This window comes from Erythrolamprus reginae, chromosome 4 (assembly GCF_031021105.1).
Source record: "Erythrolamprus reginae isolate rEryReg1 chromosome 4, rEryReg1.hap1, whole genome shotgun sequence".
Classification (NCBI taxonomy): Eukaryota; Metazoa; Chordata; class Lepidosauria; order Squamata; family Dipsadidae; genus Erythrolamprus; species Erythrolamprus reginae.
This window is the reverse complement of record NC_091953.1, coordinates 101,436,929-101,462,310: the sequence shown is the minus strand read 5'-3', so window position 1 is coordinate 101,462,310 and position 25,382 is coordinate 101,436,929. Positions and strand designations below refer to the sequence as shown.

Sequence of the window (25,382 nt, the reverse complement as noted above, 5' to 3'; positions counted from 1 at the left end):
ACACTTGCATATTAAAGTGGCAAAAATCCTCTGTTTGATTAAAAATGAGATATGAAATATAGCCTACACCGTATGCAACTATACTGTATTGCAGTGTTTTTCAACCAGTGTGCCGAGGCACACTAGTGTGCCGTGAGACATGGTCAGGTGTGCCGCAAAGCTCAGAGAGAGAAAGAAAACAAGAGAGAGAGAAAGAAAGAAAGAGAGAGAGAGAAAGAGCAAGAGGGAGAGAAAGAAAACAAGAGAGAGAGAAAGAGAGAGAGAGAAAGAAAGATCAAGAGGGAGAGAAAGCAAGCAAGCAAGAGAGAGAGAAAGAAAGAAAGAGAGAGAAAAAGAAAGAGAACGAGAGAGAAAGAAAGCAAGAGAGAGAGAGCAAGAGAGAAAGAAAGAAAGAGAAAGAGAGAGGGAGGGAGGGAAGGTGGGAGAGAGAAAGACATAGAGGGAGGTAGGGAGGGAGAGAGAAAGAGAGCAAAAAAGAGGAAAGAAGGAAGAGAAAAAGAAAGTGGGATGGAGAGAGAGAGAAAAAAAGAGGAAGGGAGAGAAAGAGGGAGGGAGAGAGAAATAGAGCGAAAGGGAGGAAGAGAGAGAGAGAGAATTTTCTTGTCCAAACTTTTTTTAGCCGCCCCCCCCCCCTCAATGTGCCCCATGGTTTTGTAAATCTAAACAATGTGCCGCGGCTCAAAAAAGGTTGAAAATCACTGCTGTATTGGACCCTAAAGTCCTGCTTCTTTGCTAAACTAAATGTAAATTTCTTTGGTGAGATGAGATTGTAAACATTAGTACCTATGGTTTGTTTAATTGATCTGAAGGAAAATCTTGTATGTGGCTTCTCAGATGCTAAGATGCTAAAAAAAAAAATCTGAATGCTGTTGTTCTTTTATTCAATGTTTGTGGACTTTTTGTCTGGTATTTTCATTTAAAATAGAAGAAAAATTTATATGCAAACTGTCCTAATGCAGATAACTGGAGGAGCAGGGTTTGTGGGTTCTCATCTTACTGACAAACTAATGATGGATGGCCATGAAGTTACAGTTGTGGACAACTTCTTTACGGGCAGGAAAAGAAATGTGGAACACTGGATTGGCCATGAGAACTTTGAACTGATTAATCATGATGTCGTAGAGCCCCTGTACATTGAAGGTGAGTATCCTGAGACATACGTGCTGGTTAGGGTTAGGGGCTAGGGTTAGGGTATGTAATTGCTTCCTAAGAGCTTCTGGTTCTTCTGCTGAGTGGTGGCGGCCTTTTCTTCCTTTGGCTTTTTAAACGGCCTTGAATGTATATTTTCTGATTTTGGAAGAAGATCCTCAGTTCGTGACCGTGGATGAAGACTTAAAGAATTGACAACCTGGCAGAACTGGCTTTCTTATTATCGTTACTGTGAATATGGCCTCTTAATGTTCATACGTGCTTTTTCTGGCTATCTCAATCTGCTTTCTCAAGATGTATCTTGCCTACATGCGCATGTAACTTAATACAGAAGAACTTGCAGTTGGAAAATAGCTTTCACCTGTGCAAATTAATCATCTGATATTAAACTGGACGTAGGCTTGAATTTTCAATAATATCTTTGATGTTCTGCTCTTCAGCAAAATGCATTCACTTTGTTTCAGCTTTCCCTGCACTATAGAGTGGAGCCTATGAACTAACCCAGCTTTCAAAGGTTCGAGGCCGAATCTGGGTGCAACTAAAGAAAACTAAGCAAACACACCTTCAAACCAGCAATCTGTCATTCAGTTCAGCAGGCCAGAGCCTTGGTACACAATGAGTCCAGGGTCAGTAAAAAGACAGTGCTGGGTGCATCCACCTCCCAGCATACTTTATTGGCATAGGTCCACACCCTCTAGCTGGCCTCCAACTGGCCTGGCATGTCCAGATGAATGCCTCCCATCAGACGTCTTATCCTGGGCTGGAAATGCAAGGCATGCCTCTGTCCACTGGTGGTGGCGTGTCTATGATGTCCATCTTCTTTAGCTGGCATGCAGGTGGGCGGTGGCCTCAAAGCCGGCCGACGCGGTGGAGATTTCCTATTGCCACTAGGCTTGGGATATGACGAACAGCTGTACAGTGCCACCGGAATAACTGGTGGCATTGCTGAAGCTGGCGGCTCTTGCCATGTCGTTTCCATCTACCTCCCAGTTATGGTGAACCCTGGGCTGCAGTTTGACAGACAGCTACTCCTCATACGCATCCAGTTACCATCCCCCTCAGGTTTGTGGGGATAGTGCTGATGGAACCACTTAGGAAGGCGGGCATCCCTCACGTCCTTGTCCATTATCCACGAAGCGTCTGTGGATGGATATCCCTTCCACTGTACTAGGTATTGTATCCCACCCATATGGAGTCAGAATTCCAATACCCGGACAATTTCATCGTGCTATAGGATGCAGGGGTTTGGAGAAGGGGCCGGATATTGGGCTTTAGTAGGCTGCTGTGAAACAGCAGGTAAACCTAGCTCAGTAGGCAGGGAAGTTTCAGCTCTACAGCAACTGGATCGATCACTTTAATGACCTTAAAAAGGATCCAGGCACCAAGTATATCCTAAGTCAATCAGTGTTCTGCACATCCCACACTGTCCCGAGCAGGGGCCCACTATGTTTACAGGCACAATGAGCTGCTTACCATTGGGTCCTCCAGATCCTCATCCTCGCTATCGTAGTGCGCCAGCTGGTACTTCCTGATTGTCTCTATTCCACCTTCTGAAACATCCGCCTGTTGCCCCGTTATGGATCCTTCAGGGGTCTGCTGGCCTGTCTTTCTGGGGGTCCCGGTCATCCTGGTCATCTTTTTTGCTGCCTGCGCCAGTCACTCAGCTGCATGGTAACCCAGTTGATTGCACTGGAAACAATGTAGCAATGGCTGAGCAGACTGGTTGTGGGGCCTGACGCTCCCAGAACTGGAAGCGTCAAGCAGAAGCAACCAGGAAGCCTGTCCAGGGCCCTGATGGGAGTCCTATGGGGCTCACAACCCTCTTAGGCTGGAACTCATTTAGCCCTGAATCCAGGTCAGTGACCGCATGGTACCACTCTTGAAGCCTGTGTGGGATGCTTCTGTGCACACAAGCCTGCTTAGATCATGGTCCAAACCCACCCTAAACTGATGGACCAGCAACCTCTCCAGCCAGGCCTTTAGCATGGCAAAATTCTCTTTCTGCACGTTGGATCTGTCCTTGGAGCGAACCTGTAGCACCTCCAAGAAGAGGCTGCATCTGTCAGTTCCCAGGCATGTTTGCTGTGCAAATCTACCACCCATTCAGTAGCCTCCCCTTCCAAAACTGCAGTAACCACTACCACCATTGCCCACTGCGATGGATAGAACTGAGCACATTGGTCTAGGTCAGGTGTAGGCAAACCTGGCTCTTCTATGACTTGTGGACTTCAACTCCCAGAATTCCTGAGTCAATCATGCTAGTTCAGGAATTCTAGGAATTGAAGTCCACATGCCATAGAAGAGCCAAGTTTGCCTACCCCTGGTCTAGGTGGCTGATAGCCTGGCTTAGAAACAAGGCTAAGTGATCTGGGTTTCTTTTGAATGAAGCCCATAACTTTGGCAGGGGTCCAAAACCCCATTGATCCTGTAGGGACCAAGTGTGGCCCTGGTGGCCTTGCATCTAGGTCCCTGTGAGCCTCCTGAGAGGCCCCTGGCCTTGGTCTCTAGCCCTGGGCCAATGGCTCCAGTGGCTCCCGCTGTCACCAAACCTCCTACTATGCCTGGGATTCGACAGAAAGCTGTCAAAGGCGCCACCGGTGCCAAAACTGCCCGCTGCTCAGAGCATCGTTCCTTCCCCCCAGATATAGCAAACCTCATGCTTGGGTTCGACACCAGAATTCCAAGATGTGTAACTTGCACTCTAATTCCAGTTCTTTTAGGATATTCATTACAAGAAGAGCATCTTTCAATAAATGTGTTTGACACGCATGTCTTCACAGAGGAGCGGCATACAAATCTAATAAATTGAATTGAATTGAATGTGTCTAAAACTGAATAGTACTGTTATTATTTTGTTGAATTTCATAATTTTTAAATCATTTAATGCAAAAAAAAATTCTCCTTTCTTTCTTTCTTTCTTTCTTTCTTTCTTTCTTTCTTTCTTTCTTTCTTTTTCTTCTTTTTCTCATAGTGGACCAGATTTATCACTTAGCTTCTCCAGCTTCTCCTCCAAATTATATGTATAATCCCATAAAGACATTGAAGACAAACACAATTGGAACATTAAATATGTTAGGTGAGTATAAAGCTTAATTGCCACATTATTTTAATGTTTACTTAGAAAGGATAAAACCCAGCAATCTCATTTTATTTTTCTATTGGCATCTCTCTCTGTAGCTTGGTGCATTGTTGCATATTGATCTCCTGTTTGATCTGAAATGGTAAAAAGAGGTTCTGCGCTGAACTGAGCAGTTCACACAACATGCTAAGACAAAAAACAGTTTTGCAACAGACAAGTAGCATGCTGATACTTGCCACATTGCGTGTGCTTGTTCAGGAATTCAACTTGAGGTTAGAGTTGACAATCCACTTGTACAAGGGAATGTAGTTTGCACCAGCATATGGCTCGTTCAGGTAAATTCTTGGTCGCCAAAGACCCCCATTTGCAATTTTGAATAAAATTGAGGGGCCCTCAGTTTACGAAGACACATTATACATATAGACAGGCTGAGGGTTTAAAGCAGTTTCTTTTAAGTATTGCAGAGGATTTGGCATGGTTGACCATTGTTTATTTTATTTTATTTCTTTATTTTGTCCAATACACAATGAGGGTTTTAGTGGGTATATATATACAGTGATCCCCCGCTCGTTGCGAGGGTTCCGTTCCAGGAGCCCCCGCAACGAGCGGGTTTTCGCGAAGTAGCGATGCGGAAGTAAAAACACCATCTGCGCATGTGCAGATGGTGTTTTTACTCCCACAGCGCTAGCGAGGAGCCGAAGATTGGGGGCGGCGCGGCTGTTTGCCGCCGGCATGGGGGGCTTCCTAGCAGCCCCCCAAACCCGGGTTGGGGGTCCGGGGGGCGCTGTCTCTCGGCGCTTTCGAGCTGAGTCCGGGAGCGAACTCGCTCCCAGACTCAGCTGGAAAGCGCCGAGAGACAGCGTGGACAGGCCCGTTCCTTGGCGCTGTCTCTCGGTGCTTTCGTGCTGAGTCCGGGAGCGAACTCGCTCCCGGACTCAGCTGGAAAGCGCCGAGAGACAGCGTGGACAGGCCCGTTCCTTGGCGCTGTCTCTCGGCGCTTTCGTGCTGAGTCCGGGAGCGAACTCGCTCCCGGACTCAGCTGGAAAGCGCCGAGAGACAGCGTGGACAGGCCCGTTCCTTGGCGCTGTCTCTCGGCGCTTTCGTGCTGAGTCCGGGAGCGAACTCGCTCCCGGACTCAGCTGGAAAGCGCTGAGAGACAGCGTGGACAGGCCCGTTCCTTGGCGCTGTCTCTCGGCGCTTTCGTGCTGAGTCCGGGAGCGAACTCGCTCCCGGACTCAGCTCGAAAGCGCCGAGAGACAGCGTGGACAGGCCCGTGCGGCGAGAATGAACGGCGTGGGCGGGCGAAGGGCGGGCGGCAGCGAGGAGTTTGCGTGGGCGGTGGGGAAACTCCTCGCTGACGCCAGCAAGAGGGGGAAGACCCAGGAAAGCCACCCAGCAGCTGATCTCCCGGTTGCCATCTACGCATGCGTGCCCATAGAAAAAACGCACGCATGCGTAGATGGTATTTTGACTTCCGGGTTGAAAAATCGCGAAGTACCCTGTTCGCAATGGTTGGGGACGCAATAAACGGGGGATCACTGTATACACACATAGTAAAATATATGATGAAAGTTATAGAGGAGATACTCATAGTAAAATATATCTAAGAAAGAATATAAAAGAAGATATAGGAATAGAACATATCAATGAAAGAATAGAAGAAGAGATATAGGAATACAGTGGTACCTCGACATACGAGTCTAATTCGTTCCAGACCCAAGCTCGTATGTCGATCAACTCGCATCTCGAACGAATGCCTTTAGACTTTGTTTTTCGCACCGAGATAACTGGAAGCATGGAATTCTTGCGCCACCTAGTGGAAGCTCGGCTCGTATCCCGAATTTGAGCTCAGGTGTTGAACAGAAATTTTGCTCCGTCTCGGCTCGTAACTTGGAATACTCGCATGTGGAGCAGCTCGTATCTAGAGGTACTACTGTAGAAGAAAAGTATAGGAGATATAGGAAAGCAATAGGACAGGGGACGGAAGGCACTCTAGTGCACTTGTACTCGCCCCTTACTGACCTCTTAGGAATCTGGATAGGTCAACCGTGGATAATCTAAGGGTAAAGTGTTGGGGGTTTGGGGATGACACTAATAAGTTCCACGCTTCAACAACTCGGTTACTGAAGTCATATTTTTTACAGTCAAGTTTGGAGCGGTTAATATTAAGTTTAAATCTCTTGTCAGTTTTTAACAGTCGTGATCGGCATGGAGTCCAGAACTGGCAAAAAGGGAGCCTTTGACTGTCAATTGCCCAGCTTGTCTTAGCTGTGTGAATGTGTGTGTCTACATTGGTGTGTGCTTATAGCTCTGTTTATGTGAGAATAAGAACTAACCAGAATAAAGTCATGCTGAGCTTGGATGTGCCAACATGGCGGTTGAAGTATCCCTTATACATATGTAACTGAATTGCCAAGAGGTTATTCTTAATAGGGAAAGTAACCAAATATTCATGTCTAATACCAATTTCAGATTATTTCCATTCCATTGAGAAATTTAGTTTTGAAGCTGTTACCAAAGAACGATACCAAGGCAATTCAACCCATGCTAATCATTAAAAATTGTGGCAGATTGCAGTGAGAAGGAATTCACAGATCTGGTAAATGACAGATTCTGAACCCTTGCTTTGGCTCAGATAGCAAAGAATATTTAATAGTGCAGAACAAAAAGACAATTTTATGATAAAACATTCAAGGCAAATCACTAAGTATTTGCTCGGAAATAGAGAACAACTTTCAGAATAGAACAGAACATTCACCAATAATATTCCTAGATATATCTACTTTAAGAGATAAATCTGAATCTTTTTATTTGGCATAAAATTGTGCAATGTAATTGAAATGTAGCTGGGGGCACATTTGGAATTTTATCATATTAAAAGATAGTTGCAATCTTGCTCAGGTAGAAAAAATGGTGTAATTGAGGACAATGGCCACTCATAAAAGCTCATTTGCCAGAAGGCATATTGACCCAGTGTTTCCCCTTAGCCATCCCAGTGGGATCATTGTACTGCTGAAGGATCACTCCTGCAAATCAATAGGATGGGTGCTTTTATTTATTTTATTTATTTATATATTCAGTTCCTGTAGCCACCCATCTCAAACAATGACTCTGGGCAGCTTACAATTCAATATAAATATTTATATGTATGTAGGTGTATATATGTACGCACATTAAAATTAAAACAATTAAACTTTTTTTTAAAAAAAAACAAGATAGTGTAGGAGCCTAGTGGATTTTGTTGAGTGCCTGGGAATGCTTTGGTACTCTCAGGGCTCCAAGTTGATATTCCCTGTCTTAAAATGTTGTTTGCTCTGTTAAGTGTTAAGTCAATGATTCTCAAACTTAATCATTTGAAGATGGATGGATGGATGGATGGACTTCAACACCCAGCCAGCTTTGCTTTGCTTTGCTGGCTGGGGAATTCTGGAAGTTGAAGTCTACCCATCTTCAAGTGACCAAGCTTGAAAACAACTGTATTAAGTAATTAGAGTTGGATTATTCACCTGCATACACAAATATGGTTAAAACCATTTATTATAATGGATTCTTATATCCTTTGTTTTGTAGCCTCCAGCCTTGATGTCTTTGATTTTTTAAATTGTTTTGAATATTTTAAATATAAGTAATATTAACATAGTACATATACATCTAAATAGAGAAAATAAAGGAAAGGAAAAACACACAAATAAATACAGGGCACCACCATCCCCGGAGATCTTTCCCCCTTTATATTTCTTCGTCTATAACAACTAAAAGATATACAATATATTCTTGATTTTTAATAGCAGGATGAAAATAAACTTTTCACCCTAAATCACTCAATAATTTTATTACATTTTGGTTTGTAATCCTTTAACAGAGTTTAGAGCTAAAGCGGCAGAAGGATATGCGACACCATATTCCAGATTATAAATTATTTTTAACTGCCTGTGCTAATAATATAATGAACCTTCACAGCAAAGAAGTCATATGCAATATTACCTGGAGAGGGGTGGCATACAAATCTAATAAATTATTGTTATAATTATTATTAGCCGGCTACATGCTCTTCCAAAAACTCTTAAAACCGGTAAAGATTTTCTTGGCACGGTTAAATACTTTTGGAATCACAAGTCAGCATTTGTACTGTCCTGAAAGAAGTGCTGATGTGTAGTATTTTACATCAGGGTTGGTTGAAGTAAAATAAAGATATGCCTGCTCCTTTTTAAAAAATGTGTCCTCTTTTTGTTAAGGTTTAGCAAAACGTGTTGGAGCCCGTCTTCTCCTTGCGTCCACTTCTGAAGTGTATGGAGGTAAGAACTACAGTGATACCTCGTCTTACAAACACCTCGTCATACAAACTTTTCGAGATACAAACCCGGGGTTTAAGATTTTTTTGCCTCTTCTTACAAACTATTTTCACCTTACAAACCCGCCGCCGCTGCTGGGATGCCCCGCCTACGGACTTCCGTGTTTTTGTGATGCTGCAGGGGAATCCCAGCAGGGGAATCCCAGCAGCGCAAAAACGGGCGCTTCGCTGGCAATGGAAGTCTGGAGGTGGGGTTTCCCAGCGAGGGGAGCCTCAGTGAAATCGCAGCATCGCAAAAACACAGGTCTGGAGGTGGGGTTTCGAGGACTTTGGTGTTTTTGCAATGCTGCAATTTCACTGATGCTCCCTTCACTGGGAAACCCTACCTCCAGCAAAGCGCTCGTTTTTGCGATGCTGGGATTCCCCTGCAGCATCGCAAAAACACAGAAGTCCGGAGGTGGGGTTTCCCATGGAGGGGAGCCTCAGGGGAATCCCAGCAGCGCAAAAACGGGTGCTTCGGCTGGCAAAAGGGGTGAATTTTGGGCTTGCACGCATTAATTGCTTTTCCATTGATTCCTATGGGAAACATTGTTTCGTCTTACAAACTTTTCACCTTAAGAACCTCGTCCCAGAACCAATTAAGTTTGTAAGGCAAGGTATCGCTGTAATTGATATGGGAAGTCCCACTTCATAAAGGCTTTATTGCTTACATTGCTTTCTCCACCTCACTTCCATTTAAAGTATAAACAATTTGTGTTTTGTATCCTGCCAGCAAGCATATCCCAAACACCTTCTTCCTGGATGGATTGGCTTGAGGGAATGTGAGTGGCCCAAAGTTACCCAGACAGTTTTCAGGTCTAAGGCGAGACTTGAAACCCATGTTTCCTGATTTCTAGCTGGTGCCTTAACCACCAGATCAAACTGACTTTCCATAGATAATTGGCTATATAGTGATCATGACATATATTCTGTTACTCTACTTTACTCTTTAATTATGAGTTACTGTAATTTGATTACATTCAACTTGGCATATTGTTTTGTTCTGAGTTTGGCAACCTAATGCCATCAAGATGTTCATATTACAGTTTCCATATTCCCTGGCCAATGGCCATCTTAATGGAGGCCTCTAAGAATTATAATCCAATTATAAAAGACAATGTTTGTTTGCTAAGCCTTGGTATAGAAAATGCAGTACGATCAAACCTTCATTCTTACTAATAGAGGTTGATTTCTTTGGGAGTTTATGTTGATAAAAATGACAATTAATTCAGATACTGAGAGATTTAAAATGTACAGTTTAAGCTATATCTGTGATGTGACTATTGAACAATTTGTGAACAAAATATGTGGGATATCTATTTTTTTTTAAATGTTTATTCATTCAATTTGTATAGAGGCCACCTCAAATGTATGATGAGGGGGCTCAGAAATCATTGAAAACAATAAACACCAATATAATAAAAAAAACTGCAATAGAAGAACAATAAAAATATTTTAAAAATATACATCTTACCATGGCATGTACGAGCTATTTGTTCCTGTAACATTGCAGATAATTAAAGGAGCCCTTTGTGTGTTATTTTATCCTTTCTCAAGGATAAAGTTTTTTAGCAGAACTCTGTAATTATCAAATCATTCTTTTAAAAAAAATTCAGTTGTAAATAAATTACTTTTGTATCAGATGATACTGTGGTTCAGAAGAAACAATTCCACTTGTTTTTAGTAGTGCTCATCAAAAGTAAATCAAAGTAGAAATGGAAAGAAATATTGACTGTTTTAGCATAGCTCTTTTTCTATTTTATATAAATTAAGGCAATTCTCTCTCCTTTTTTAAAATCAAAACCCTGATGCCATGAACTACTTTGCAGAAAATTTGGGTGCTCAACAGCAATTTTTAAACCGGCTATGTTTGAGCTATATGATCATATTGACCTTCCTCCTAATATATATTGTTTGTTCTTGATTAAACTTTTTAATGACCCATATATTCTGTGTGTGGGGAACATAAACACACACACAAAGAAACACCTCAATTGATTGGGATCATTTACAAATTAAGTCTTCAGCATTGCACTAAAACTACAGGTATCTCAAGGAAATTGAACAGAATGTTCCAGAAAGATAAGAAAAAGAAAGACATTCACATAACATTTTGCTGATCTCTGCTGTCCATGATTCTATAGAATAGCCTCCTTTCTCATCTGACTATGTGGTCAATTCCTACATGGAATGGCTAAAACATGTAACGAATTGTAAGCCTGGGAAACTAAAATTTCCACATATCCTTATGTTAAAGTCAGAAAAAGATGGCCTACTAAAAGCAATTAATATTAATATTGTTACTTGTTATTGGATAATTGAAATCTCACCCTTTTCTTTCTTTCAAGATCCTGAAGTTCACCCACAAAATGAAGATTACTGGGGTCATGTGAATCCTATAGGACCAAGAGCATGTTATGATGAAGGAAAGAGAGTTGCTGAAACCATGTGCTATGCCTATATGAAGCAGGTACTGAGATTTGCACAGTAATAACTTTTATGTGTGAGAGAGTATGCCTTCAAGTCAGTGTTGATTCCTGGTGACAGACAGGTCTAGCCCTGCAGTTTTCTTGGCAATATTTTTTTTCTTTAATGCTTGCCATTGCCTTCTTTCTTCTTTCCAAGGTTACCATATTGTCTTTGTGTCTTGATAGAACTAAAATTCATTCATGCTTTTTTGGGGGTTTAGACTCTTAATTAATTAATTGGATTCAAGATTTTGTATACTGTGTATATTATATGTTGTCCTCAGAGAGGAGCAGCATAGAAATCCAATTAATAAATAATAAATAAATCTCCCAATTTCTAGCCTGCTGCCCTAACCACTATGCAACCTGGCTCTTAGTCATAACATTATACAGATAGTCTTCAACTTCTGACCACAACTGAGCCTAAAGTTTGTGTTGATAAGTGACAAATTTGTTAAGTGATTTTGGCCTGTTTTATGACTTTTCTTGAGACATTTGTTAAGTAAACCACTGCAGTTGTTAAGTTAGTAACAAACTTAACTAATATAAGTGGTAGTTAAGTAGATCTTGCTTCTTCATTGACTTGTTAGAAGGTTGCAAAAAGAGATCACATCACTCTGCAGCAGTCACAAATATGAAGCAGTTTACAAGTGTCCTAATGTAAATCATGTGATGCTGCAAGGGTCATAATTTTGAAAAGTGGTCATAAGTCACTTTTTTCAGTGTTGCTGTAAGTACCAAAGGTCACTAAATGAACTGTTGTATGCCAATGACTACCTGTAGTCCAGAATTTGAAAAATGGGTGTAATACTAAGCCACTTGCAGAGAAATGTAAAAATCTCAGGTGTGAGATAATCCCATAGATAGATAGATAGATAGATAGATAGATAGATAGATAGATAGATAGATAGATAGATAGATAGATAGATAGATAGGAGAGAAAGATAGATAGATTAGATGGATGATGGAAGGATGGATAGATGGATAGATAGATAGATAGATAGATAGATAGATAGATAGATAGATAGATGAGAGAGAAAGAAAGAAAGATAGATAGATAGATAGATAGATAGATGAGAGAGAAAGATAGATAGATAGATAGATAGATAGATAGATAGATGAGAGAGAAAGATAGATAGATTAGATGGATGGATGGATAGATAGATAGATAGATAGATAGATAGATAGATAGATAGATAGATAGATAGATAGATAGATAGAGATTGATATGTTTTTCTGTCAAGTCACCCGGCATACCCAAACTTTCCAAACTTGCAAAGAACTGATAAAGATAAATTATGCCTAGCATAAGCAGCCCAGGTTCGAATCCTAGAAGGGTATGGCTGACCAACGAAAGCTAAAAAACTTGAAATAGACCTATACCCGTCTCCATTTATTTCTTTATCAGTTCTTTGCAAGTTTGGAAAATATAGTTTGGTGTCCGGATAGCCCCTGGAGTGGGGCTGAAAAGGCAAAAGGGAGCAGTGAGCTCCCTCCCATATTTGGGTATGCCAGATGACAGAAAATCATATACCGTATATACTCGAGTATAAGCCGACCCGAGTATAAGCCGAGGCACCAATTTTTGCCACAAAAACTGGGAAAACTTATTGACCCGAGTATAAGCCGAGGTTAGAAAATGCAGTGGCTACTGGTAACTTATAAAAATGGAAAACAATAAAATTACATTAATTGAGACATGTTTTAGAATATTTATTTTAAAGAAAACCAGTAAACTAGCTCTGTAAATTTAAAAGAGGGTAAACAAATTAACAATATTAACAATAAATTAAAAAGTAAAAAAAGTAGCTCGATCAGGAACAAAGCTAAAACCTAAGAGTTAAAATCCTTCAAAACTGGATTCCTTCTCATCATTAATTGGATTTACATTATTGTTCTGTTTTTATATATGCTGTGAGCCACCCTGAGTCCTTGGAGAGGGATTGCATACAAATCCAATTAAACAAACAAACAAACAAACAAACAAACAAACAAATAAGTGTATCCAAAGAAGAGCTTCAGCATTAGCTGCTGTGAGGTTATCAGCATAGAAAACCAAATAGATAGATAGATAGATAGATAGATAGATAGATAGATAGATAGATAGATAGATAGATAGATAGATAGATAGATAGATATAGATAGAAAGATAGACAGACAGACAGACAGACAGAAAAATAGATAGATAGATAGATAGATAGATAGATAGAAATAGATAGATAGATAGATAGATAGATAGATAGATAGATAGATAGATAGATATAGATAGATAGATAGACAGACAGACAGAAAAATAGATAGATAGATAGATAGAAATAGATAGATAGATAGATAGATAGATAGATAGATATAGATAGAAAGATAGATAGACAGACAGACAGACAGATAGAAAAATAGATAGATAGATAGATAGATATAGATAGAAAGATAGATAGACAGACAGACAGACAGATAGAAAAATAGATAGATAGATAGATAGATAGAAATAGATACAGATAGATAGATAGATAGATAGATAGAAAGAAAAATAGTTAGATAGAAAAATAGATAGATAGAAATAGATACAGATAGATAGATAGATGATAGATAGATAGATAGATAGATAGATAGACAGATAGATATAAAGATAGACAGACAGATAGAAAAATAGATAGATAGATAGATAGATAGAAAGAAATAGATACAGATAGATAGATAGATAGATAGATAGAAAAATAGATAGATAGAAAAATAGATAGATAGAAAAAGAATTCCAGTCTAGCTCTGCCTCATAACACATTATTAGATCCTATCCAAGCAAGGACAGCAACTACCACAAAATACCATTTTTTAAACAGTTTAAATCCTTTCAAAGGAGGGGGAGGAGAATCTGACAGCAGGGGGCCTTTTTAATCCGACTCACCATTGCAAATGGCTGCCTTCTTTGCTTGAGTTAGGGAGAGGAACTACGGCGTGCCAGAGGGGACAAAAGCTGGTGCCTCCTCGCTCTGGCTCAAGCAATGGCGCCCTCGTGTGGTGACTTTGTCAATGACCCGAATATAAGCCGAGGCTGTGTTTTTCAGCCCATTTTTGGGGCTAAAAAACTCGGCTTATACTCGAGTATATACGGTAATCTTTTTCTGGCTCAGCTGATAAAAGAGAGTAGAGCCTGTGGCTCAGAGGAAAAATCACTGCCTAGCAAGCCATAAGCAGCCCAGGTTTGAATCCTAGAAGGGTACAGCTTGGCTGACAAAAGCTTGAAATAGAACTATACCAGTCTCCCTTTATTTCTTTATCAGTTCTTTGCAAGTTTGGAAAATATATTGATATAATTTTTTTTTCATCACTGGGGTTTTGTTTTTTTGAGTGAAGGTGTTTCTTGTTTGTTTACACTGTTTGTGGACTGATGCACATTATTCTCTCAGTAACTGCTTCTTGAGTTCTTGTAAACATGTGCTTGTTATTTTTTAATTTTACTTCATCTAGTACAGTACAGTGTTTCCCAACCTTGGCCACTTGAAGATATTTGGACTTCAACTCCCAGAATTCCCTAGCCAGCATTCGCTGGCTGGAGAATTCTGGGAGTTGAAGTCCAAATATCTTCAAGTGGCCAAGGTTGGGAAACACTGATCTAGTAGATTCTTTGGATAGGAACAAGGTTGTTGGGAAGTAACAACGGTTCTTTATGTTTCATCCTATCTGGTAAATTTCATTTTCTAATCTACAGTTGCTAAGCTACTAAAAAGGCAGACTGACTGTACAAATATTGTTAGTGTAAATTCTAATACTTTCTGGCATGTCTTCTGGAAATAGTATAAAGAGAACAAATAATTGAGGCATGTTTGCCAACATTTCCTGCTGTTGTCAAGATCTATAAACATTCGTGGCATTCTCAAGAGTATCTGTTTTGTTTACTAGTTCGAAATGCTTCGTGTCCCCAAAAGGCTAACAGAAATTGATTTAGTTTAATCAAAATACTCCTGACAGATCATTATATTATCCTTCCAAAGATAAATATCTGAGAAGGAGTTTCTTCAACAACAATGCTACAAACCAGTCTTTCCCAGCTTGTACAGTCCCAATATGCCGGACTCCAACTCTCATAATTGCTAAGCCATTTTGGAGCCAGGCTGGATGATGGGTCAGTTGTAGCAGATATTTGAAGGATACTGTGTTGGCAGGTAATATAGCTGAACTTTTTTTTTTGTCTTTTAATGATCCCGTAATCCCTAAATTGGGACATATCCCTGAGGTTGGAGCAACTGAATGGAGCCGAGTGCCGCCCCAAGTCTTCGGAGAGGGGCGGCATATAAATCTAATTAATAATAATAATAATAATAATAATTATTATTATTATTAAATATTATTATTATTACAAACTATTTTCACCTTACAAACCCACTGCCGCCGCTGGGATGCCCCGCCTCTGGACTTCCGTGTTTTTGTGATGCTGCACGGGAATCCCAGCAGGGGAATCCCAGCAGCGCAAAAATGGGCACTTTGCTGGCAACGGAAGTCTGGAGGTGGGGTTTCCCAACGAGGGGAGCCTCAGTGAAATCTCAGCATTGCAAAAACACAGGTCTGGAGGTGGAGTTTTGAGGACTTCGGGTTTTTTGCGATGCTGCAATTTCACTGATGCTCTCTTCGCTGGGAAACCCCACCTCCGGACTTCCGTTGCCAGCAAAGCGCTCGTTTTTGTATTATAAATATTATTATTATTATTATTATTATTATTATTATTATTATTATTATTATTACTATTACTATTACTATTACTGGTCAGATGCCCTTCCTGTTGCCAAGAATTTGCAGCAGATGATTTCAATTTTGTGCTGATAGAAAGATGTGCCGCTACCTAGGAGCGAACTCACAGCATCCTGATTGTGAGGCAAGAACTCTATCTCTAGGCCACTCCGCCACTCTGGTGTACAGTATAGCTGAAGTGCACCATGTTGAAATCATTACAATTATATGTATTTGTGGGTATATCTTATTCTGGAACAGTACAAAAAAAGTGATTTTCAATAGAATTTTTACAAGATGCTATTTTTCTTGTCCTTTCAGGAAGGTGTCGAAGTAAGAGTTGCCCGGATCTTCAATACATTTGGTCCCCGGATGCACATGAATGATGGCAGAGTTGTTAGTAACTTCATCTTGCAAGCTCTTCAAGGAGAACCCTTGACCGTATGTATTCATCTTCTTGTCCATTCAGTTTAATGACTGTGTGGCAGAGACACATCGAAGTCGGCCATTTTGTGAAATCTCTCAGGATCAATATATTATTATTATTATTATTATTATTATTATTATTATTATTATTATTTAGATTTGTATGGGGTGGCTCATAATAATAGCAAAGACAATGTAAGAACAAATCTAATAATTTAAAAAACATTAAAAACCCCATTATTAAAAGCAAGCATACACACTAACATACCATGTATAAACTGTATAGGCCGGGGGGAGATGTCTCAGTTCCCCCATGCCTGGCGACAGAGATGGGTCTTAAGAACTTTACGAAAGGCAAGGAGGGTGGGGGCAGTTCTGATCTCCGGGGGGAGCTGGTTCCAGAGGGTCGGGGCCGCCACAAAGAAGGCTCTTCTCCTGGGTCCCGCCAAATGACATTGTTTAGTCGACGGGACCCGGAGAAGGCCAACTCTGTGAGACCTAACCGGTCGTTGGGATTCGTGCGGCAGAAGGCGGTCCCAGAGATATTCTGGTCCGATGCCATGAAGGGCTTTATTGGTCATAACCAACACTTTGAATTGTGACCGGAAATTGATCGGCAACCAATGCAGACTGCGGAGTGTTTGTGTAACATGGGCATACCTTGAGAAGCCCATGATTGCTCTCGCAGCTGCATTCTGCACGATCTGAAGTTTCCCAACACTTTTCAAAGGTAGCCCCATGTAGACAGCATTACAGTAGTCGAATCTTAAACTAAAAATAGAAACATTCTAATGCATCATCTAGTATTTAATCACATAAGCAAATTGTGTTGTACTCAAAAGTTCCATTTAATATTCAGATACCTACAGTTATAGAAATTGTTTCTAATACATGGAAGATTCGTTGGTAAGGAATCAAGCGAATTCTTCAACCAAATAGGTGGTCTGTTTCTATTGAGAATTGTTCCTGAATTGACATTTGCTAACATAGCACTTGTATATCATGTGCTTTATTCACAGCAGATATTCATGACATTCATTTATCATCTAGTGCCCTGAAGACACGAACCTATGGCATGTGTGCCACAGATGGCACGTGGAGCCATATCAGAGGGCACGGGAGGTGTTGCTCTATGTCAGCTCCACCAGCTTGTGCACACTGGACAGCTGATTTTTGGTCTTCCAGAGGTCATTTTCACCCTACCCATGTTTCAGGAAAGCCTCTGGAGCCTGTGGATAGTGAAGACGGACCAAACAAGCCTACTGGAGTTTGGGAAAAAACCTCCGGTAGGCCTGTTAGACCATTTTTCGCCATCCACAGGTTCTGCAGGCTTTTCTGAGACCTGGAGAAGATGAAAAATGGCACAACAGGTCTACTGGAAGTCTGGAGGCTTCAGTGAGGTTTGCACATATGCACGAGGGAGCAGGGGAGGTTGTACACAAATACCCGGGGGGGGGGGGGCATTGCATTATGGGTATGGGCACCTGAGCAAAAAAAGGTTCGCCATCACTGATCTAGTGCTAAGAGTTCTAGAAATCAATCTCTCTCTCTCTCTCTCTCTCTCTCACTCACACACACATACACACACACACAAACACACACAGTAAACGGCTTCTTAATTCCATTTGGTGTGATTCAAGCAATATTTTGAAATGGCGTCTTCTAAAATAACATTGAAAACTGCTGCTGAGTTTTAACTATTTAAATAGTTAAAATAAAGTAATGCTGTTATCTTAGAATGCCAGAGAAGTTTTGCGATAAAAAAGTAAAGGATTTTCAGGCAAGGATGTATTGAAATTCTTTTGAAGAACATTGGAATATCATGAGATTCAGCCTTTTTAAAATTGCAATATTTTGTTTTCTGGCAAACAACCGTATACTAGCAGAATTCTTGTAATCTGCTTACCAGAAAGATTGTTGCTAAGACTCTTAGTAGGCAGTGTCTCAACTTGCGCTTAAAATATTTAAATGGTTTATAGAAGATTTAAATTCTTTGTAAATTGTTAGAAAAGCCAGTATGGGTGACTTAGTTTCATTTTTTTGCCAACTTAAGAACATTTTTTTCTTTCTCATTTGTAAAGCAAATTCCACTATGTTCCACTATGGAATCTTTTTTCAAAAAACCCCAAATCTTCCCCCAAAAATGTGCAATGTTGAAAATAATGGATTTTTTAATGGATAAGAATTGATAGACATGAACAAATGATCATGAAAATGAACAGATAGATCAATATGAAATAGTTATGTTGGGTTATATCTTGGATAGGAAGCCTATTGACCGAATTCCATGAAACTAGTCCAAAATCAATATGTACCTAAAAGGTCTGTAATACGATTATTCTCCATCTAACTTTAGATAATCATTTGGTAAATCAGGATAAACAAATAAGGATACAGTGATCCCCCGGGTATTGCGATCCCGATCATTGCGAAACGGCTATATGGCGATTTTTCAACCCGGAAGTCAAAACACCATCTGCGCATGCGTGCCCTTTTTTTCTATGGCCACGCATGCGTAGATGGCACCGGGCAGATCAGCTGCTGGGCGGCTTCCCTGGGTCTTCCCCCTCTTGCTGGCGGGAGGGTGAGCGGCGGGCATCAGCGAGGAGTTTCCTCACCGCCCACGCAAACTCCTCGCTGCTGCCGTGCCCGCCGCTTGTCTTGTCCGCCGCCTGCCCGTGCGCCCGCCCTTCGCCCGCCCACGCCGTTCGCTCGTGCCGCTTCCCAGCTGAGTCCTGAAGCGAATTGGCTTCAGGACTCAGCTGGGAAGCGGCGCGAGCGAACGGCTTGTCCGCCGCCTGCCTGCCCGCGCACCCGCCGCTCGCCCGCCCTTTGCCCGCCCACGCCGTTCGCTCGCGCCGCTTCCCAGCTGAGTCCTGAAGCGAATTGGCTTCAGGACTCAGCTGGGAAGCGGCGCGAGCGAGCGGCGTGGGCAGGCGAAGGGCGGGCGAGCGGCAGCGAGGAGTTTGCGTGGGCGGTGGGGAAACCCCAGCGCCGCTTCCCAGCTGAGTCCCCTTCCCAGGAACCCCAATCTTCGGCTCCTCACTAGCGCTGCGGAAGTAAAAACACCATCTGCGCATGCGCAGATGGTGTTTTTACTTCCGCAGCACTACTTCGCGAAAACCCGATCATTGCTAGAGGTCCTGGAACGGAACCCTTGCAATGATCGGGGGGTCACTGTACATGGATGATAGTTGTACATCACTGCAATGTGGTATCTTTGCTATCCATATTTATGTCATTTTTAAATCTTCCAGGTATATGGGCCCGGCACTCAAACCAGAGCATTCCAGTATGTCAGGTATACATTTTTATATTGAATTCAACTCAATCTTATTATAGCCAATGTTTCAAGAAGGGTTTGTAAGAAAGTGTTTTCCACATGCCATAGTTTTGTTATATAACTTTTCAGCACTTTTCCTGAATAGTTTGATTCATGTCGCCCATTATCTGATAGCACTTAAAAAAAACTATTTGTAAGAATTTGTATGGAGACAACATTATAATTATATTTTTTTCTAGCTAACTGCCTCAAAGTAAAAGAAAAATAAAGCTGTAGTAACTACCAATTCGGAACATTGGCAAGAAGGGCAAGAATTCTGGCAAATTTAGATCAGTGTTTGTCTTCTAGAACAGTGTTTCCCAACCTTGGCAACTTGAAGAGATCTGGACTTCAACTTCCAGAATTCCCCAGCCAGCATTTGCTGGCTGGGGAATTCTAGGAGTTGAAGTCCAAATCTCTTCAAGTTGCCAAGGTTGGGAAACACTGTTCTAGAACATCTCATTACTGCTAGCATTTTGTACCTCCATCTAGAATTCGATTAAGTAAATATCACTTTGTACAGTTTGAGTTGCAGATATGAAGAATGATAATTACGACTCATCTAACAATGTTGCACAGCAAGAATGTCATTGGGTGGCTTAACATCTTCCCTGGGAGAATACTAAAGTTATAATTCTAGAAAACTCACCTTTTAAAAGCTCCTACTTAGGAACTTAATAACATTTTTTTAAAAGTCATAAAATTACACTGTTTTCTACCCATCAAACCACTGGCTAAATATTTCTGAGCACCAACAACATCAGTTCAATCCTGGTGCAGCTATTTTAAGAGACAGGCAATGTCTCAAATATTGAATCTACTTGTTGGGGATGAAAGGGGAAGTTTCTTGTGCTTATGTTTTCTTTTCTTTTTTAAAAATAAGATTTATACTTTTTAAATGCTTTTTGTTTCTTTCCCTTTTTATATATTTGTGATAGATTTTTGTAATTGTTAAATATATTTAGTGCAATCTTTAATAATGTTAAAAGAAAAGGTCACCGCTAACCTTATTCTCTCATTGCAAAAAGAAAAAACTATTGCAAAGAAATTATTGTTTTACATTAAAAAGTTAGAAAGGAACAATTGATCCATCTGTCCAAAGCAGAGGTCTTCAGACTTGGAAACTTTAAGACTTGTGGACTTCAACTCCCAGAATTCTCCAGCCAGCATACAGTTGGAAGTTGAAGTCCACAAGTCTTAAAGTTGCTAAGTTTGAGGACCCTGGTCCAAAACATGAATAAGTCTTCATCTATATTTGCTGGTTGAATCTTGGCCCAAGAAGAGGCTTGGTGTTGGGCCAGCCATTGAGATATTTGTTCGGAGCAGAGTGTGGGAAATTTATCCACCCACCAGAGTAGCCCAGCCCAGCCAGGACACAATGTCTATTTATACCCACACTCGCTATTTGTCTTTAATTTTTATAGAATGGAAAGTAATCAATATAAATTGCTTAGTAATAGTCATAAATACACCCACGCACAATGACTCTTAAGAGGCAAAAGAAGTATTAGAAGCTCCTGGGTTTTCTGTTTTTTTCCTTAAACTATTACTGCCATCTTCTGCTGAATATGTGGATATGCAGTTTTCTTTGTAAGGAGGGCATTTTTTTTTTAGTTTTAGCAAGCATAATGGTGGCTTAACATTAAATTAGAATAAGCACAAATATTTGTGCTCATTGATTTATGCATGTGCATCTGGGGGAGTTGAGACACCTTTCCCCCAGGCTTTTTAATATTTATGTTTGGGTATGTATATGTTGTTTGCTTTTTTAAATATGATAGGGTTTTATGTGCTTTTTAATATTAGATTTGTTTTCGCTGGAATATTGTTTTTATTATTGTTGTGAGCTGCCCCGGGTCTTCGGAGAGGGGCGGCATACAAATCTAATAAATTGAATTGAATTGAATTTATTGAATTTTGTTGGGAGGAAAAAAAATCCACATAGCTTAATTATAAAAAGAGGAATTCCTCTCTCTCTCTTTTTTAAAGGGCCTAAGGAATCTAAATTCCTTTCCTATCCCATAGCTATATCAGATGAATTTGCCTTACCAATGTTCATTATGCTCTTAATGCCAAAGTTAAGTATGACAAGCAGAAATATTCTGAAGGAGGTCAAAATAATCAAGAAGGTGACGTAAATCATGCAGCCAGTGTCCTTCTCCTTGCTTGCCTGCCTCAGGGCAGGGCAGGTCTTGATTGCATAGTTGTGGCCGCCATCTTGAATTCCTGATGCCCATGAACACTGGTGAGGATTACAGTGGAAGAGTCACATTGCATTTTGTTTGGAAATGTTCTAGTCAGGCAGTGAATAGCTGACTTACAATGAGAGGTAACTGAATATACATGTTTGTTCCTAGATTGTCTATAAAGCTAGCCATTTATTTGAGTAAACTCTTTTTCTCTTCTTGTTAAAGCATAGCTATACACGCTGAACCTTACCAAAAGTTGTTAGTAAATGTCATTGTTTAGTAATTTAATAATTAACATAATTTAAGGCCAAAAGAAAAGATCCAACTAATTATTTTAATCTGTATTATTGATTGATTCATTCATTCATTCATTCAATCATTCATTCATTTAGATTCGATTTTTATGTCGGCCAACTATCTAGGGACTCTGGGCGGATTAGTTAGTTAGTTAGTTAGTTAGTTAGTTAGTTAGTTAGTTAGTTTGTTTGTTTGTTTGTTTATTGATTTGATTTGATTTGATTTGATTTGTATGCCGCCCCTCTCCGGAGACTCAGGGCGGCTAACAGCAACAATAAAGCACTGTACAATAGTAGTCTGATGTTAGAAACAATTAAAAACCCATTAATATAAAAAAACCAAACATACATACATACATACCATGCATAGAATTGTAAAGGCCTAGGGGAACAGGGTCTCAATTCCCCCATGCCTGACGGTAGAGGTGGGTTTTAAGCAGCTTACGAAAGGCAAGGAGGGTGGGGGCAATTCTAATCTTTGGGGGGAGTTGGTTCCAGAGGGCCGGGGCCGCCACAGAAAAGGCTCTTCCCCTGGGTCCCGCCAAGCGACATTCTTTAGTTGACGGGACCCGGAGAAGATCCACTCTGTGGGACCTAACTGGTCGCTGGGATTCGTGCAGCAGAAGGCGGTCCCTGAGATAATCTGGTCCGGTGCCATGAAGGGCTTTATAGGTCATAACCAACACTTTGAATTGTGATCGGAAACTGATCGGCAACCAATGCAGACTGTGAAGTGTTGGTGTAACATGGGCATATTTGGGAAAGCCCATGATTGCTCTCGCAGCTGCATTCTGCACGATCTGAAGTTTCCGAACATTTTTCAAAGGTAGCCCCATGTAGAGAGCATTACAGTAGTCGAGTTTCGAGGTGATGAGGGCATGAGTGACTGTGAGCAGTGACTCCCGGTCCAAGTAGGGTCGCAACTGGTGCACAAGGCGAACCTGGGCAAACGCCCCCCTCGCCACAGCTGAAAGATGTTTCTCTAATGTGAGCTGTGGGTCGAGGAGGACGCCCAAGTTGCGAACCTTCTCTGAGGGGGCCAGTGATTCTCCCCCTAGGGTAATGGACGGACAGATGGAATTGTCCTTGGGAGGTAAGACCCACAGCCACTCCATCTTGTCTGGGTTGAGCTTAAGTTTGTTGACACTCATCCAGGCCCCAACATCCTCCAGGCACCGGCACATCACTTCCACTGCTTCGTTGGCTGGACATGGGGTGGAGATGTATAACTGGGTATCATCGGCGTATTGATGATACCTCACCCCATGCCCTTGGATGATCTCACCCAGTGGTTTCATGTAGATATTAAATAGTAGGGGGGAGAGGACTGACCCCTGAGGCACCCCACAAGGGAGAGACCTAGAGGTCGACCTCTGACCCCCCACTAACACCGACTGCGACCGACCAGAGGGGTATGAGGAGAACCACTGAAGAACAGTGCCTCCCACTCCCTTGTTTGTTTGTTTATTTGTTTCTATCTATCTATCTATCTATCTATCTATCTATCTATCTATCTATCTATCTATCTATCTCTTGAATTGGCCACATTGATGATTAAAATGTGGACCATGATGTACCACTCAAAACCAGCTCTAGTTTTTATTCTAATGAAAATTCCGCACCCTGATTTTAAAATTTTGTTATGTTCTGCACCGAAATCCAACACCCTGGTAAATTCATCCCATTGTCCCATTGTGTCTTTTCTGAAAATTGTTTAAGCGGAAATGTTTTGCTCTGTCCCTTCATGTATATTCAGTGAAAGTTGCTGTGGTTCACTTGTTTTAGTTTCTGTTCATGGGTATCAGCAGAAGCTTCCTGTTTCATCCCAAAGGTGAAGGTCATATAGCACTGGATGTATAAAAGGGATGGGACTTTGTTAGTCTCGGTCCCCTTGACCGCTGCCCCCACCCGATGCCACTGCTTACAGTAAAACTTCCCCCAAGAGAGTATTTTTCTCAGTATCAGCACTTTGCAAGGCCAGACCATAAATAAATCAGGAAATAACTCTCAGCTCATGTTGTCTTATCTTTTTTTCCCCAGTGACCTTGTGAATGGGCTCGTGGCCTTAATGAATAGCAACGTTAGCAGTCCTGTTAACTTGGTAAACAAAACACTCTTCTTGTTATAAACCTTAGTGGGAAATTGAATAGTGCAGAAATAAAAATTAGCACCCCCAAATTCAGACTGCATGGAATCAGTCAGTGCCTTTGGTATTGCCCTGATCTGCAATAGGCCCATCGCCAGCACCGCTATCTCCTCCTCCTCCTCATTGTTATTAAAAACACTAGCACCATATGAAGACAAACTAGCATGGTACAATTTTTCTACTTTAAATGCAGTCAATCCTGTATTATATCTGCAAATAAAGCCTTTGCAGACCCCCATTTTATAAATCCACTTTTAAAATAAATTCCTCATGTAGGGTGCTGCTTTTGTAATTATATTCTTGCCTCATAATATTTCATCCTTTGAGATTTCGTTGCTAAATCAGAAAGTAACTAAAACCATTGAGGTTCCTGATAGTAAAGATTTCTACTGAATGTAGTATGATCTGAGGTATAAAATGCATTTCCTTAGGTTTGCCCATAAGAGTGATGTGAAAACAATAGTACAAAAATTCCAGACTTTGGATCATTCTTTTCCTTTAGGAATTCCTGCGGTAAATTCCATTCTTGAACAGAGAATTCTACAATTGGGATTATATTTTGCAATTTGTTAGCAGAGTATTCAGGAAATAACTCTTTATAGAAGATCAAAAACTATATTTTCCTCCTACTTAAATAATTAATGTGCTATACCAGTGTTTTTCAACCAGTGTGCCGTGGCACACTAGTGTGCCGCGAGACATGGTCAGGTGTGCCGCGAAGCTCAGAGAGAAAGAAAACAAGAGAAAGAAAGAGCAAGAGAGAGAAAAAAAACAAGAGAGAAAGCAAGCAAGAGAGAGAAAGAAAGAGAAAGAGAACAAGAGAGAAAGAAAGCAAGAGAGAGAAAGAAAGAAAGACAGAGAGGGAGGGAAGGTGGGAGAGAGAAAGACATAGAGGGAGGGAGGGAGAGAGAAAGAGCAAAAAAGAGGAAAGAAGGAAGAGAGAAAGAAAGGGATGGAGAGAGAAAAAAATAGGGAGAGAGAAATAGAGCGAAAGGAAGAGAGAATTTTTTTGTCCAAACTTTTTTTAGCCCCCCCCCCCCAATGTGCCCCATAGTTTCGTAAATGTAAAAAATGTGCCGTGGCTCAAAAAAGGTTGAAAACCACTGTGCTATACAATAGTATTATTCTATAACCATTGTATTATTGTACTGTAAACATTATTTTGAGAATACTTTTTGTATCTCTAGGGGAATCCAGAGGAACACTCTATTCTAGAATTTGCCCAGTTAATTAAAAAGCTTGTAGGTAAGTACAT

At 40.9% G+C, this 25,382-nt stretch overlaps 1 protein-coding gene across 2 annotated transcripts in view; it reads left to right on the top strand.

Annotated features, from left to right (window-relative positions):
- UXS1 (UDP-glucuronate decarboxylase 1) overlaps positions 1-25,382 on the top strand; it is an 82,105-nt gene that overhangs the window by 52,283 nt on the left and 4,440 nt on the right. For both annotated transcript variants that reach the window (XM_070751078.1, XM_070751077.1), the window contains exons 6-13: positions 960-1,140; positions 4,121-4,225; positions 8,464-8,523; positions 10,907-11,028; positions 16,070-16,189; positions 19,432-19,475; positions 24,022-24,082; positions 25,315-25,372. In XM_070751078.1, coding sequence (XP_070607179.1) covers positions 960-1,140; positions 4,121-4,225; positions 8,464-8,523; positions 10,907-11,028; positions 16,070-16,189; positions 19,432-19,475; positions 24,022-24,082; positions 25,315-25,372 — 751 coding nt within the window. The remainder of the gene's footprint in view (positions 1-959; positions 1,141-4,120; positions 4,226-8,463; positions 8,524-10,906; positions 11,029-16,069; positions 16,190-19,431; positions 19,476-24,021; positions 24,083-25,314; positions 25,373-25,382) is intronic.